Source organism: Eubalaena glacialis, chromosome 4 (genome assembly GCF_028564815.1).
Source record: "Eubalaena glacialis isolate mEubGla1 chromosome 4, mEubGla1.1.hap2.+ XY, whole genome shotgun sequence".
Classification (NCBI taxonomy): domain Eukaryota; kingdom Metazoa; phylum Chordata; class Mammalia; order Artiodactyla; family Balaenidae; genus Eubalaena; species Eubalaena glacialis.
In genome coordinates, this window is record NC_083719.1 from 83,859,986 (window position 1) to 83,877,329 (window position 17,344).

Consider the following 17,344-nt stretch of genomic DNA (forward strand, 5'->3'; position numbering starts at 1 on the left):
AACACTGTACGCAATTCTAAGGTTCTTAGTTGATTTGCACACAAGAGCAGGTTTAAATTCACTGTAGTTAGATTATCTAAAATGTAAGTCTTTTCTTGGTTTCTTCCAAGTAAAGAAGATACCACAATATGTTAAACTATAATTTTATAGTTCTCTTAGATTCAACAGAAATCTTGTTTGCTTTTTTTATGCTATGACTACACTGAGCAACAAGACTTGAAAATAGCACTTCTTAGAATGTATTCAAGTTCTAGAGATTTGGTTTAGGTAAAAGACTAAAGTCTAGTTTTGGCCTCACAATGGTATACCACTGTTTATTCTAACAGTGCTTTTTACAAACACAGGGACTGTGGTGCAGTGTGCCCATAGCCCTCTGTCTCCTCAGTTTGCTTTCTTTGCAAAATGATTGCCAGCATGATCAGAATGCTCACATATGCTGCCTGAATGTGCTTGTGGTACATAAATTTTAGCTAAAATGCTGCAAATAAGAGTTATTTTTCAAAATTTGTAAAGATTTATCGGCTTTAATGGATCAAAATGCAACTAGCGTAAGCCACTGGATAAACCGTATTTCCATACTCAAATTCTTATAGTATTCCCTAAGACACCAAATTTACTAGCTTAAAAAAAAAAACTTTACAATGCCAATGTTAGAACACTGACAGCCAGTCTGGGATTTATTAAAATTCATTCTAGAGGTATTTATTAAGTACCTACCCTGTGTCAGGCATTATGCTAGATACTAAGGATACGATGGTGAACAGAACAGGGCACAGCCTTTCCCTCAGTTGAAGTTTAACAAAACTTACAGGATCCAAGTTGAACCAAGCTGAATCTGAAGTAAAGATTCCTGTACAAATTTCTTTTTTTTTTTTTTTTTTTTGGAGTTTCTATTGACAGATAACAAACAGGACTTTTTGTAGAAGTATTTCACCTGAAAAGCAATAAGCAATCAAATATCCAATCATAATAGCCCTTCAGAAAGAAATTCATTACATTGATAATAGGTATTTTACCTCAGTAGTGCTTCAGATCCTGACTGATTATCTGATCTTCATTGTTTTGCCGCTTTGAGCTTCTTCATATCTATTGATAAAGAAAGTGAGATACTTCACTTCCTTTCAGGTCTTCACTTTGCATTAACACAGTGTTTGTTTGATTGTTCTTTTAATAATAATGAACTATGTCAATCATGATATTAACTTTTAATTCAACTATGCATCTAGAAATCAACACTAAGTGCTAAGCTAGAGGCTAGATTCTAAATGAGCCGTGCTCTCGTAAAAATGTGAGCAGCCCTGAATGAAAATTTCAGACAGCCTTGTGCCTAAACATCAGTATTCATCAGACATTCAGCGATGAATAAGTCACAATATATGAGTCAATACAGCAAACTTGAAAAGAGAGTCTAACTCCAAGATGAAATTTGCTTTTCCTTTCAATAAACAAGACTTGATATTACACCAAAACATAGAAATGTGTTCTGTGTTGACTCAGTAAACTGAAACCGGTTTATGAATCTCTCAGAATTTTCACTTAATTAGATTATCATCACAAAGATTAAGTTTGGGTGAAGGGAATAATATGGTGTATTGACTCCTATGTAAGAAGTGATTTTTCCTGCAAGTCAAAAGTCAACTTTTACATAATGTGTCTATGCCACTGTTTGTGCCTGTCCACTACTTATCTCCTCATATACTTCAGTTCTCCCTCTTCTATTACATTCTTTAGGAATGTTTATGTCTGAATGTATGATCTCCATCTTTATCTCTATGCAGGGAAGCTGAGACAGTAGGACAATAAAGAAGATGATTCTACCAAATGGTGTCAAAAAGTTCTGAGGGCAAAAGATACATAGTTGCCCTCACCCCCACTTTCTTGCTCCCATAATCATAGCAAAGACTATGGTCCCTGTCATCGGCTTTCATACACCCTTCAGGCAGGCGTTTTTTGGTCTTCTTTCTTCTGCAAGGATGCTCATGTGGAAAAGGAAGGGAATAATCCCCACTGATCCATACCAAAAAAATAAAATAAAATAAATAAGAAAGATAGAAAGAAGGGAATAGTAACCCCAGATTCGTGTTATTTCTCCAACCTTAACAATGGAGATTAAAATCACAATATTTGACAGTGTTTGAGCCTAAGGTTCACACAAGTGAAATTACATATCCAAAGCTACACAGTAAGTAGCACACCTGGATCTTAAACTCAGGTCTTTTTGACTCTAAAATGTGTTTAATATTGAGGCCACGGGATATATTAAACCATAACATAACTTGGTACAACTTCTTAGAGATTGATTTTGCTTAATATGAAGTAAGTTTAAACATTATTTTGTGTTAGAGCAAACATAGGATATGGAGAACACAAATTCCTTATGAATTTTTAAGACAGAATATAAGATTTTGAGGGCAAATTGCCCTGGGCTGTGTCACCAGATGCCCAGGAAGATGCTATCATTCTTTTCTCTGATCACTTTTATTTTGTTAGGGAGAAGTACCTCAAGAGAAGATTTCAAAGCCTAGAGTAGATCTTTAAATCTGTCGAACTCTGAAGTCTTAAAACCTAACACTAAATCTTACAGCATAATTTTGTTTCAAATGACACAGAGCAGTAGAATAATTCATTTAAAAGATTATAGTTGAGTGCCTGTGATTGCAGTAGGAATAGAGGTCCCAAAGTCCCATCCACTAAGCTTCCCCCTGAACCGCTCCTGTGGCCCCAAAATATTTCCAGCTGAACCCCTGTCTCCCTGGATCAGTTTGAGAACCACAGGTAGAGGTTAATTGTTATTCTAGCCTTGAACTGATGACATATTGTGATTAATTTAAAGCAAAGTCCTTACCAATGAATAGTTCAAACATTACCCCCTCACCTTTGTTTCTCCACCTATTATAATATTTTTCCCATCAGAAAATATGAAGTACTTTACAACCACATGTTTTGCAAAGCAGTTTCTAAAAACATATTTTGGCATAGAGGAAGAACTCCCTGTGATATGCAATTCTGTTGCCACCTATTAGCTGAACCCAAAATAAAGATGAATGTTTAACGACTGGCTAGGGAGATTTCAGCAAGGCAGTGTTTTGATTTCTGGCTCTCTGTCCTTCTCCTGCACATTTGTCAAGCTCATTTGATAGTTTGAAGGAATGAGCCTCCTCAGCGTGGCTGTCTGATTTTTCTTTTCAATGTGACAAATTGTTGCTGATTTTCAAAGCCCAGTGGTTTCTCCAAAGCATGTATTCTGCCCCTCCTACAGTGGGCTAAGAAGAGAAGTTCGCCTCATTAGCGCCCTTTGTACTCAGCAAACCAAAGTGGACAGGTGCTATCTGGTAAGCCCATAAGTCAGGATAATGTTCCTATTCATACTCACTGATCATATTTTTGAGAATGGTACACTCAAGCAGGCCTCCTGGCCTCAAAGGTGAAAAAAATCATCCACATCCTGCCAACTAGCCAACACGTGGCACCCTTGAAATCTTCAGTAGACAGATGGAAATGGCAGCAGCACATTTTAAGCCTGCTCTTCAAGAAACTAACTCGGTGACCCCAATAAAGTCACATAAAGGGCTCCCCTGTCTCCTGTGTCCTCATGATTGGGATGGCATGATTTGATATGGAAATGTGTCATGAAGGAAGACGTATTAAAACACCAGTGTATCTGAAGTAAGTACAAAAGCCAGGAAATACTGAAGGGCACACTCAGTTTGTTTCCTTTGCTGACAACATTGGGCTTCAGAGTAGAAAACCCGACCTTACTGCTTATCTCCTAGTATGCATTTCAGAAATAATCTGAATGTCCTGAATCTTTGAAAGGATTCCTCTTATCAGTAATATAAAAATACATTTTAAGGAAGCTTATGATAGCTTGATGAGAATAATAACAAAAATTAAGACCTGTTCCTTTTTAGTTGTATAAATTAAAACAGGCAAATTTGACAATGACTAAAGGTAGAAGAAATATGAAGGCAAAAAATATTATTATTATTTATAAATATAAATAATTAGGTACATAATGAACAGCAACTAAACAAGAGGGTAAAAAAATAATCTGCTTGTAAATGTTCACTTCTTAAGAGACTTGAAAGTCAGTGATGAGGCCTCAGTGTTTCCCAGCACACAGAATTATGTCTGGCAGAGGCAGTGCCCAGTGCGTGAAGGGATGACTCTTTTTGGCCTAGAGTTGCTTTGATGGGAATCATTTTTTCTCTGGTTTGAGTAACATGCTTATGGTTTTCTTGTGTGCTGTACTGTGTTTGTCTGCCTTTTCATGAAGAACTCAAGTATAGGCTCACCACCGCACTATGTGCTTCTTGTTTTGGCAGCACTTTGACATGCCTCATGATGTCACTGCGTCTGAAGACGGGACCGTGTATGTTGGAGACGCTCACAGCAACACCGTGTGGAAGTTCACCTCAACTGAAAGTATGACTTTTACAGCATTATTGTCCACATTTTCCCTCAGTTTTATTGCTTAAAAACATGTCAAAAAATTTGCATGTCCGTCTCTTTTTATTGCTAGGAGTAGAGTAGGAAATCAAGGTATGACTGGCAGTTGTTAAGAGACCTGTTGGTAGTCATTTCAGGGATTAACTTTTTTAAAACCGGAAAGGAACTTTTTTTTTTTTTTTCTGCTGGCAGTCATCCCCTTGTTTCCACAGATATTCCACAGGAAATTCTTGATGCCTGAAGTAATGTCTATTACATTGAAAGCCAATGTTAATTCCAACTTAGTTCCAGAAGGAGGAGATGACTCTGGCAAAGCAGAGGGCCTGACTGAGGCATCACTTCCCCCGTGGCTCTTCAGCTCTCAGTAGCTGCTGAGCATCTTGGAAGACCAGCATCTGAGTCAGACACATATCATCCCAAACAGGAAGCCCTCTGCATTTTCCCTTTAGACTTCAGCTTGTTCAAAATACTGAACTATGTTTTCATGTAACTCCAAAATTATGTCTGGGGACAGAAGAGTTTCTCTCTCAGGATCAGGCCAGATAGTTTGGAGATTTCTAATTGCAATTTGGGCACTATTTCTAATTCTTAAAAAGTATACTAACGTAGCCACCGGTATCATACTAAAAACTTAAGTTTTCTAAATTGAACAGTACCAAATGCTTAGTAGGCCACAAACCTGAATGTCCAGAGATACTTTTAAAATATGGCAGGGTCCAAACAGTAGGAGAAGATGAGGTTAAGGAAAAGAATTGCGGATAATAAATTTGAGGTATCAGGAGCTACAACAGCAGTTTTAAATAGAGAAATAATAAAGACTTGTGGACTTGATGAAGATAAGAAATACTACTTATAATAAGGAAAAATGCAAATTATAACAAGGAAAAAATACAGGGTGTAACAAAGAAAAGTAAAATCATGAGTCCAAAAACTTTAATCATAAACTGTACAGGTCTTGGAGCCCAAGTAAATTTGGTAACTGTTGTCTTCAGAATTGTCCTTTGAGTAATTTTTGCTCTTTTGTAATAAGGACCCAGTTAGGGCTGAGTGCACAGAGGTGCCCACGGACTATTCCCCTGCAGCAGTAGCTGCACATTCCCCTGCAGGTGTGCCTCTCCTACCACCTGCCTCCCCAAAGAAGAACCAGAAGGTGTAGGCAGACAGGAAGGCAAAGAGAGATGGATAATTCCCAATTGCATGACTGAACCCAGGCTTTTCAGAATAAAAAATGAATAAATACCTTTCAAGATGGAAACAACTTCAGAAATCTAACTAGTATCTTCATTTTACAGATAAGAATATGATACTTGAACTCGTTAAGATTCCCGGCTAAGGCTCTTTATTCCACCCTAGCGGTTGGTACTAAACAGAGATGCATATCCAAGTCACCTGGAGAAGGTTTTCAAAGCACACATGGCCAGACCCCATTCAAGATCTATAGAAAGAAGAAGGGTTATAATATGGGTATTTTGGAAAGACTTCCCAAGTTGTTTTGAAATATCCCCTGATTGAGAAGCACTACAATATAGCATTCAGCTATGAAAGAGAAAAAGCCGTCTGCGCAGTCCAGAATGCAACCAAATAATAAATCTGAAAAAAACAGTACCTTGGGAATAATAAGACTGCCATAGAAGACTAAACAAGTGTCTTGTGTATTTATATTGTAGTATTTAACTAGTCAAATCAATTTGTCAACTAGAAGACTGATAATCAAACATGGCAGACTAGTAGTCAGTCTAAGATGTCCACATGAAAACAGAACTGCTTGATATTTCAGAAATAATACAGAATTGTAAACTCCACATGGAAAATCTCATTTTAGATACGAAGACCTTAGAAATATTGTTTCAGCTTTCCCTAGGAGGATTTTATCCAGGATTCATGGACCTGGCACCTAATTAGTGATTTGTATCAAACTCTTTTCTAATATAATAATGTATTTGATGAATTAAAGAAATATTATCTACGGAGAAAAATTAATATCAAAATTAACTTTTCAAATATTATTTTTGGGGATTCTGATTTTCTCTCTCCTTGCTGTGCTGTGTTACAGAAATGGAACATCGATCAGTTAAAAAGGCTGGCATTGAGGTCCAGGAAATCAAAGGTTGGTCAGATTCCTCTTGTGACTATGAAACCCAAGGCTATTTGTGTTGAATTTTTTTATGACTCTTGATTGCACTTAAAAATTATCAGGCTAAAAATATAATATAATCTGGTAAATTATCTATAACTTCTACTATGTACTTGAGCCTTTAAACCTACATGCTGCCACTGCTTTTTCTGATAAAATGGAATAGTAATAATGAGCTCAAACTCACTGATTTCAAGTGATGAAAAGTGATTGGGGATGTAAGAAATCTACAACAAGTGGGTCAGAGACAGAGAGGAAAAAAAGTCAGTCAGTCACTTTTGGAAGTATTTTAACCTCAGGCAAGTAGAAAAATAACATCCAGCATACTGGGAAAGGCCTTCCTTAATGGGCTCTAATCTTTAGAGTGAAAAATATCTTTGGAGAGTTAATAATATAGGGGCCTGAAAAGATTAGCTGCTCCCTAAGCTCCAATCTTAGTACCATTCAGTCCCCAACATTTACTGAGGGCCATCTATGTGTAAGGCACTATAGCAATGAAACTGCCTGACTTCAAGAGACTTATAGCCTATAAGGACTCTGTGTGTGTGTGTACATACATACATGTATATTCATATATAGAAATAAGTATTATATCATTGGTATGTATTGTAAGACATGGGGAAATGGAATTTAGCTACTGGCAAAACTACTGGGTTCATTTGGAATCCCAGTCAAATTATTTTCTCCCTTTCTTAGGATCAGTTTATATTTATACATTTTCTACTATTTGCAGGGATTTGACATTGTCGTGTAGTTAAGAACTCACTAGAGGTGTTCCTAATGTTTAAGTAGCAAGGTGATTCAATTCTTAGTTGCTTTACAACTGATTCTCCCAGATATTAAGACTTAAGCCTCGGCTTACTTGTTTTCCTTTTTCATGAAAGCAGGTGGAAAAGAGATGAAAAGAAGCAAGAACCAAGAGGCAGTTTAGGGATTTTATATAGGCAGATAAGAAAATATAGCCGGCTCAAGGTTGAAAGGGGTAAGATAATATTATAAAATAAATAAATAGCAACTGTTTGGCATTTGTAGAGATTCTACCCAGGTGACACTACTGAGTGACAGTCATACTACACATACTGAAGAAGTTCCTGATCCACTATTTTTCTGTTATTGTTATATAAAGAGTTATTGATAAGTTCTATTCGCCCTGGAATAAAGACGTTGGAAAAGATACTGTTATTAATAAGAGCTATCATTTATGGAGCACAAAAAATGGGCTATACAGAGAATTAAGGTTAATCCTTACACCAACCATATGATAATTGCTATTATCCCCATTTTACATATGTGAGAAAATTGAGGATCAGAATTACTACTAAGATATTAAATGGTAGAGCCAGAATTTAAACCAGTCTGGCACCAAAGCTATGCTCTTAACCACTATTACTGTACTGCTGAGGAGAGATCAATACCACCAATTCATTCACCATAAATTCTTCCAGGAACTACAGGTTGCGGAAGGTTGCAGTTTACTCTGAAATCTCTGGGATTTCGAAGTGGCCTCAGACCATTTCTATTTAAATAGATCCCACCAAAACTCTGAGACTATACTGGTTGACCTGCTGTGAACAGCCCACCCACACCGATCTCACCCATTGGCCACATCCTCTCTCCTGCACACCACTGAGTCTGTTTGGTCGAGAAACCTCTCAGCAGCTCAGATAGTCAATTTAATTGAAATGCCTTGTCATGACAGTTCCATTTTAATAGTTAGGCATACCCAAACCCAAATGAACTTGTTCTAGTCCTCTTTGAACCCGTATGACTCTCATTAAACTTTTTTTTAAAAGATTATTTTCTTATTACAAAAAGGAATATAAATCATTCTGGATCTCCAAGAGTTTGTCTTTTATCAAAATCTGGAAGCTTAATTTAAACCACCTCTTACAAAGAGGGGGAGAAACACCATCCCAGATTTAACAGCCCTGTAGATACATGGTAATTATAAATTTTGAAATTCGAGTAACCTTTGATGACACTCATCCCCACTGTGAAAGGTTACACAACCGATCAGGAATAGAGTTTCAGAACCAGTGTTGTGTTCTCAGGGAGTTTCAGGGATAAGAGAATTTGTGATGATAGAAACTTAGGAAAGGGATTGAAACTTTCGAATAAAGTTACTAGGGATAAAATAGATATGCCAATATCCCACCAAAAGCATAGCCCTTCACCCCATCCCCACCCCCACTGTACAAGATGATGATGGCAAATCAGACTTAAGAAAATAAAAATAAATTCTCTATTTTTAGCAGTTAGCATCTTAGACCTTATGGAGAGCAGCACATTGTAGGGGAAGCACATTGCATTTGACAAACAAACCAAAAAATGAGTACAGGAATACTCGTTTTATTGTACTTTGCAGATACACACTTTGTGTTTTTTACAAATTGAAGGTTTATGGCAGCCCTGCATTGAGCAAGTCTATCAGCGCCATTTTCCAACAGCATTTGCTCACTTCGTGTCTCTGTGTCACATTTCGGAAATTCTTGAAATATTTCAAACTTTTTCAATATTATTTGTTATGGTGATCTGTGATCACCATCTTTGATGTTACTACTATGAACTCGCTGAAGGCTCATATAATGGTTAGCATTTTTAGCAAGAAACTATTTTTTAATTAAAGTATATACATTGTTTTTTAAGACATAATGCTGTTGCACCCTTAATAGACTACAGTATAGTGTAAAGATAACTTTTATATGCACTGGCAAACAAAAAAATTTATGTGACTTGCTTAATTGCAATATTTGCTTTATTGAGTTGGTCCAGAACTGAACCCGCAATAGCTCCAAAGTATGCCTGTAATCTCATTGGTGCTATATGTACTTTTCATGTCTTCTAACATGTTACTTGCCAGTATGCCGTCTACAACCTTCAGCCTTCAGTTCCAGCTGTGATGGACTGGGTCATAATTGCTATGTTGCTGTATTAAGAATGTCTCTCCTTTCCTGTCCCGGTTCCCCCAAGTGGTCTCTGGGCTTCTCCCCTTCTGTCAAGGGGGGAGAGACTTGCACGTGCTTGTATGTGTGAGCTCACACAGGAGTGCACCTAGCCTCTCTTTCTAAATGCATTGCTTTAAAGAAGAAGGGAAAAACTTCCTATACATCAGCTTTCAAAATTCTTTTTAATTCCAAGTATCTCTAGAGATGCCAAGAAGGCTTGTTTGAAGACATATTTTGTTGCAGATTGAATACATCTGGCCTCTTATATAGGAGAATGTCACAATGTCACATGGGGTACCCCCACCTTCCAGAAGCCCCAGGTCCTGGCTAATCTTAGAGCTTCTCCATTCCATCTTCATCCGGGATGCTCTAAATTACTGGGGGTTTTAATTAAAGGATTTAGGATAAAGAGTAAAAGTGACAGAATTTAGATTGTTCTTTACGCTTTGAATGGAATTCTTAGTCTCTTAAGTGATAACGATTTTTTAGGCTTTTTACTCCACTTATAAAGGCTTCTAAGAAGAGCAGCAATTTTTTCTTTTATATTGGGAAATTAAAATTTTTTTATCCTCTTTCTTTAAAATGTAGAGCATCTTTTAAAATCTAAACATACTTCAACTGGTTCCAAAAGTTAGAACGTTCAACTATTTTTAGTAGATGGCACTCAGCGTACAGAAGGGATGTGGAAATCAAGAATTTCTAAAGTGCAGTGTGCATATCTTAGCAAGTTCATTACCTTATTCTCAGCACACTTACTATGAATGGTAAAATGATTCTGTTAGTCTGTCACCTACTTCATAGTTCTTCTTTCCTTTTATTGGAGCCCAATCCTAGCTCTGCCTTATCGATGAAACTAGATATGAACTGGTACAGCCAATGTCTTAGGTGTAGGTAAACCACTAAATGACAAGTAGAAAGTGCTATGTAATTACTCTGATTATAGTCACTTTCAAATAGAAATAAACCCTTCTTCCAAGGCAACAAGTTCTTGACTACCAATCTATACCTTTGGCCTATATTTTTTAATCCTATCATCTCTTTATTGTTATTTTTTGCTTAAATATAGAACAATTTGGATACCTTTTCTACAACAGTGAAGAAAAAGACAAAACAGCTAGTGGTCAGGAAGAGTAAGAATCACATTCATATTCCTCTTGGAAACTGAGACTTAGAAAGATTAAATTTGAACCATTTAGATCTATGAACCAATCCCTTTCCTTCTTTCCCACTGAAGTTTCAAGACCCACTTCAGTGGATAAAGGAAGAGAAATAATGGTCTCCCCTTAATCACAGTACAGGGAAGGAAATGAATACTGTGAGGCCATCTGTAAAATGGTGATAATAACAATGCCCACTCATAGGCTTGGTGTGATGATTAAATGAGAACAATGCCTGAAACAGAGTACGTGCTTGATAAATTTAACTGAGACTGGGAAGGAGGCTGGCTCAGAATTTTGAGGCAAAAACCTGGGACCTCCCAATTGTGTGTATCATAAATTGTGTTTACAATGCCTTAAGTAATTTAAGAAATGCTTCCTTGGAGAAGTGTCCAGCAAGCTACTAAGCTGTGTCCATACATATTAAATATTAACCGAAGATTTTCCTGATCATGTTAAACCACTTATCCCTGCCATTTTGTGAAAATTTCTATGAGGCCATATGATGCACTCTGTATCATAGAGCAGAGGGCACACCAAGAAGGTGAAGTTCAGAAACCTTGTGAGCCTTTTGGCAAACATGGTTGTGACTTCCAGCCTTCACACACAGGGTTCCTGTACAAACACATATATGTGCTTCTTGGGGGCAGGAATGCCTCAAGGTTCAACCTCATTTTCAAGTCAGTAGTTATTAAGATTCCTGCAGCTGCTTATATGATTTTATTGTATCAATTTCCCAAGCAGTACTTTAGGCCTGATATCTACCCAGTATATGCCAATATCACAGAATAGTTGTGTAAGTTATTTTCATCAACAACAAATGGACATACAGTGCATCTGTGTGCACTTACAACTTGCTGGGAATGGTAGAAAAGAACCTGGAAAGGACACAGTTCCTTTTTCCATTTCATAATTCTAGAATTAATATGTGCAACTATGCATGTGAGGTACCAATAATTCATTGAACATGAAAGAGGTTCATAAACTGAAGACACAAGGAAACAAATACTTACTAAGCACCTTTTTTATGATAAACATTTATCCTCAATAATTTCATGAAGGAGGTTGTTATCATCATCACAGTTATACAGAGGAGGTTTCCAAGGCCCAGATCACTTAAGTAACTTGCCCAAAGTTACACACGCTGGCTATGTAGGAGAACTGGGATTTGAGCCCAGATTCATCTGACTCCACTGTGCACACCAGTTCTGTCCCCTACACCATGCTGCCTGTCCATTTTAACTTTGAAAAAATGCAAAAGTAGGATGTATCTTTTGTGGAATTATAGTTAAAGAGGGAACAAAGGGCAGAACCAAAGAAACCCAATTTAAAGGTGAAAAATCATTCACTGGGAATTTGCTAGTCACAATTGCCAGCTTGGTAGATGCAGATATTGAAATATGAACCCCACATGCATTGAGCTCAACAAGTTCTTCGTGAGCAGCTGTTAATTTGACTGGGTAGGGGCGGGTGGGAGTGTTTTGGAGTCTTTGAGTTAGTTGAATATTGTAAACTCTTCTTTCCCTGAAGAATCCGAGGCAGTTGTTGAAACCAAAATGGAGAACAAACCCGCCTCCTCAGAATTGCAGAAGATGCAAGAGAAACAGAAACTGATCAAAGAGCCAGGCTCGGGAGTGCCCGTGATTCTCGTTACAACCCTTCTGGTTATTCCGGTGGTTGTCCTGCTGGCCATTGCCTTATTTATTCGGTGGAAAAAATCAAGGGCCTTTGGAGGCAAGTAAAATGAGCCCCTTGAACTTGGAACCTTACCTTCGAAAGAATGTTTGGCCTGATTATCCTCAAAGTTTGGTTGTGATGTTTTTCAGTGTTTTTTATTTTTTCTTGTGTTCTCTACCTTTTTCAACATTGTCTATGTTCCACATATTGTCTATAGTTAGTATCACAGTGGAAAATATATCTGGAGCTTCAAAATTTGGATAGTTAGATTAAAATATAACGTTTATTATTGCCTTTTAACATTGGCTTAAACCCATTTAATGTCTCCATATGAAACTGCGTAGATAAGTAGAGTCAGTATAAATTAGCTGAAGGGTCAGGAAGGAGGAGATCCCTTCTGTTAGAAACAGGCCCAGTCCTCAAAATGCCTGGGTCAGTTTTTTAGAAGTTGTATTTTTCCTTAGTCCTGGCTCTAGCTCCTAGCTACATGACCTTGGGCAAATTACTTAATCTCTCTAAGCCACTTCATCTATAAAGTGGGGATAAAATACTCACAAGGTTGTGTAAGGATTAAATGAAATAATGTACGTAAAGCATTTATCACAGTACCTGGCACTTAGTAAGTGCTCAATTAATACCACCAATAATTATTAGGAATAATAATTGGTAATAAAGTAATAAACGTCATAAGTCATAAAAGATACTTGTCTTAAACCTCAGCTCTCTCAGGAAACCAACTATTTCTATAAGAAACCATTTGATAGTTTTTAAATAGTCATAATTTAGGCCAGCAGCCTTCCCTAACCAAACAAGGGAGGGTCCAATACTGGTGTCAGTATTTTATCAAATCATTATCACATTATAGGACCCAGTAGCTGAGCTCCTTTCAAGGTATCCACATAAATAAACAAATAATCCAACTTGTGATCCTCACCTGTCAGGAACAGTCCCTTAGCTGGGTCCCCAGGTCCTAAGGCAGGAGGCTACAGCTATGCCTGGGAAGGCATCCATGGACCAGGGTGGAAGGAAGCATTTGATCAAGAAACAGCATCTGATCGTATTTCAGGCCAAGGCGACCATGGCAGGGATTCAGTGCCCATGGCAAAGCCCTGACACAGATACAAAACCAGAGGATTTAATTTAATAATTTGTGAAAGGGAATTTTTCTAGGACTTCTTTTGCTTTTCATCTGCAATCAGTAAAGCTCTGCAAAAATACAGCTAACTCTTCCCAAAAGGGACTGCTATGGAGCCCTTGTTATGGATATGGAACTGTGTTAAGCAGAGGCAAAGATAAGTAAATGTAGTCATTATCTTCATGGAGTTAGATGGAAGCTTCAAAAGAGCAAGAATCTTGTATGTTTACTTGTTTACTGATATATCCCCAGCACAAATAACAGTTCCTGGCACTAGGGGTTTGATAAATAGTCACTGGGAAAATGACTGAATAAATAAATGGAGCTCACAGAATAGATGACACATAAAAAAGAAATGACACATAAAGGTATTAAGAGAGGGTGGTAAGTACAGTGATAAATACACAGAGTATCAGGAACACATGGGGCCTGGGGGCAGGTAGCAGGAATGTTGGTAATCAATCCACACTGGAGGAGGAGTGGCTGGGGAGTAGAGAAGGTTTGGTGTCCCCTGTTTGCTGTTAGCACGCGTGGGTGGCACTGTTACCAGGATACTGAGTTTACAGGCGTGTGTTGGGAAGACAGGGACCCAGGTCGAACCATATGAAACTGCCATTGTTCAATCATGTTTTATTTAGAAAACTACAGTTTTATACGGTTCAGTCTAATACATTTAATTCTAAAAGTAGATCAGCCTCTCACCTTTTTTCAATGTTTGCTCCTGATAGATCTTATCCAGTCTCTGAGGGTATTTAATAACCCTCATGGACACAGATGTAGAGAACAAACGTATGGACACCAAGGGGGGAAAACCGCGGTGGGGTGGGGATGGTGGTGTGCTGAATTGGGCGGTTGGGATTGACATGTATACACTGATGTGTATAAAATTGATGACTGATTAAAAAAAATAATAATAATAACCCTCATGAAAGACCTTCCACTTATTCAGCACACCCTTACAGCATGTCAGCTCCGTATCAGACACTGTCCTAGGCACAGGGGATGCAAAACTGACTAGGGACTGTCCCGCATCCTTATGGAATTTACAGCCTAATTAGTTGGCTTTCTAACGGTCTCACCAGATTTTTCTTCCCTTCTTGCCTATTTCTCTCCCCATCAACTCCTGCCTTTGCTCTGTCCTCTGCCTGTGAGCTTTCTCCACGATGCTGCCCCCTCTCCTGGTTAGAGACTTTGAGCCTTCTTTCCCTGACCACAGCCTTTAAGGGAGTGTTGGAAGCAGGGCAAAGAGTGCAGGGAGATACACAGCACACTGAGAAATGAAGTCCATAAGGAGTTCTGCCTCCGACTAAGGAAAGAAAGTCAATTCTTCATGGAGATGGGCTGGAATTTGGGGAGCCCAAATTTTGGAATTGGGGTCACCTTGTATGGCTGAAAGTACTCAGGGTTTCAGGTTTTTTGCCTTCCGTCTTACATACAAAGGTAATGGTGTACATGGATCCAAAGCTTTCTCAAGCAGGACAGGTACTGTTCTTAATAGAAAGACAAAAACCTCAGACCAATATTCCTAAAATTGTAATAAGCTTCCAAATTTTTACACATTACTGGTGACTGAATTTTGTCTTCATAAAGGTAACTAATATTTACTGAGCATTTACTATGTGTGTACAGGCCCTGTTATAAGCGTGTCACATGCAGTATCCCATCTAAACCTTACAGAGAGGTAGGGATTGTCATTGATCTCTCTTTTCTCAGAAGAGAAAATTGAGGCTCAGAGAAGTAATTTATTGTGATCGCACAGCCTGTAAGAGACACAGGCAGGAGTCAAACCCAGCTCTGGCCTTTGTATACATCACAATAACATATTGCCTTTATTTTCCCTTAGAATTCTAAGAATACATACAGACAAGAGCCAGGCCTTGTTATTAATCATTCATGAATTAATTCCTTATTTTGTGTTGAAAGTTGAGCCCATGGATTGAGGAAGGTGACTGGGACTCATTTTGAAATATGCCATCTTTTTCTAGCAGATTCTGAACATAAACTTGAGGGAAGTTCGGGAAGAGTTCTGGGAAGACTTAGAGGTATGCCTGTGACCTTTTAGAATCCTTCACATGTGATTCAAAGTCAACAAGTGCGTGTCTTTTAAAAAGCAGGGAGATATTTTTTATTTTCTCTCTGGAAATTAAACTCCTTGTGTGCAGCACAGCATCCCCAGAATGCAAACCATGAACCAACCGAAGTGTGTGGCTCCGGTGCAGGTTCTCCAGCTTCGTTTTCCCAGCTTGCTCTTCTGTATTATCGAATTCTCTTCCCCTGCCTTTGTATCTGGCTTCATTTGTCTTCACTATATTTTCTATCACTTCTGTCAGTGTGTCAGTGCATGTCTCGGTGAAGATGACCTTTTCGTAAAGTCACTGAAATGAAGAGCTGCTCAAGGGGATGCCCATTCCCGAGAGCCTGGAAAAGGCAGGAGGTGAAAAGTGAATCTGAAACAATCCTGCAGAAACACATAATCCTGGGGAGCTTTGGGTTTTTTCCTTATTTATTTTAATGAATCTGTGGAATTGTATCTTTCCGACTCTGTAGGATAAGTATCTCTCTATGTCACTTCTTTTTTTCCCGCTAATATCTACCCTTTCCCATCCCCATAAGAATTTACAAGGAAACTGAGAATCATTTGTGCAAACGTTACCTCAATCCTCTGTCATTGTTCGATTTCTTCAGGAAAGGGAAGTGGAGGCTTAAACCTCGGAAACTTCTTCGCAAGCCGGAAAGGCTACAGCCGAAAAGGCTTTGACCGCCTTAGCACGGAGGGAAGTGACCAGGAGAAAGATGATGACGGAAGTGAATCAGAAGAGGAGTATTCAGCACCTCTGCCTGTACCCGCACCTTCCTCCTGAAAACGGGGCTTTGATTTAGGTTGATGAAATTTGCCAAGAATGCCAGATTCCTTTCCCTTTAGCACGTTTAGCGTTTTGTGTATTTAATTGTAAACTGTACTAGTCTGTGTGGGACTGTACACATTTTATTTACTTCGTTTTGATTTAGTTGGCTTCTGGTTCTAGTTGAGGAGTTTCCTAAAAGTTCATAACAGTGCCATTGTCTTTATATGAACGTAGAATAAACAGTTCTCTTCTTCCATCACACTAGTAATTTAATGATGGAAGGTTTGCTCATCTGCATTTTTGAGACTTTTCTGTAGTTTGTAAATAACCCCATTCTCTGCTTGAACACAGTATTTTCCCAATAGCACCTCCATTGCCAGTGTCTTTCTTTGGTGCCTTTCCTGTTCAGCATTCTCAGCCTGTGGCAGTAAAGAGAAACTTTGTGCTACATGACAACAAAGCTGCTAAATCTCCTTCTATTTTTTTAAAATCACTAACATTATATTGCAACGAGGGAAAGAAAAAGAAGTCTCTATTTAAATTCTTTTTTTAAATTTTCTTCCTCGGTGTGTTTTGGGGATGTCTTATTTTTAGATGGTTACACTGTTAGATCACTATTTTCAGAATCTGAATGTAATTTGTGTAATAAAGTGTTTTCAGAGCATTAGCTGTCAGAGTGTATTTTGCAATTTTTGCATATTTGCAGGGTTTGTATACAACTTTTGTAATAATTACACAAACCACAGATATAGTGAAACCTATTCAATGTCTTCAACCAAAAGAAATGTATTAAAATTAAGATGGTATTTTATTATGTAGCTGATATAAATTAAAAACTAGCCTAAGAGTTTACATACATGTGTAAAACCAGGCTTTCTTTTAACATTCAAAGAGGGTTTTTGCCTGTATATCAATCAGAAGGTAAATACTTTAATAAAAGGTGATCATAGCTAAGAGGAAACCTGTGTCTCAAATTACATACGCAAATTAATCCATCAGTG

The 17,344-nt window shown here is 38.0% G+C and overlaps 1 protein-coding gene across 8 annotated transcripts in view; it reads left to right on the forward strand.

The window, feature by feature from the left end:
- The window catches only part of PAM (peptidylglycine alpha-amidating monooxygenase), a 280,534-nt gene extending 263,524 nt beyond the window's left edge, over nt 1–17,010 (forward strand). For 4 of the 8 annotated variants that reach the window (XM_061189486.1, XM_061189492.1, XM_061189487.1 and 1 more), the window contains 5 exons: nt 4,326–4,425; nt 6,503–6,556; nt 12,216–12,419; nt 15,483–15,539; nt 16,183–17,010. In XM_061189486.1, coding sequence (XP_061045469.1) covers nt 4,326–4,425; nt 6,503–6,556; nt 12,216–12,419; nt 15,483–15,539; nt 16,183–16,358 — 591 coding nt within the window. In that variant the 3' untranslated portion in view covers nt 16,359–17,010. The remainder of the gene's footprint in view (nt 1–4,325; nt 4,426–6,502; nt 6,557–12,215; nt 12,420–15,482; nt 15,540–16,182) is intronic. The other 4 variants (XM_061189489.1, XM_061189493.1, XM_061189490.1 and 1 more) reach the window with 2 other exon arrangements.
- The last annotated feature ends 334 nt before the right edge of the window (nt 17,011–17,344 follow it).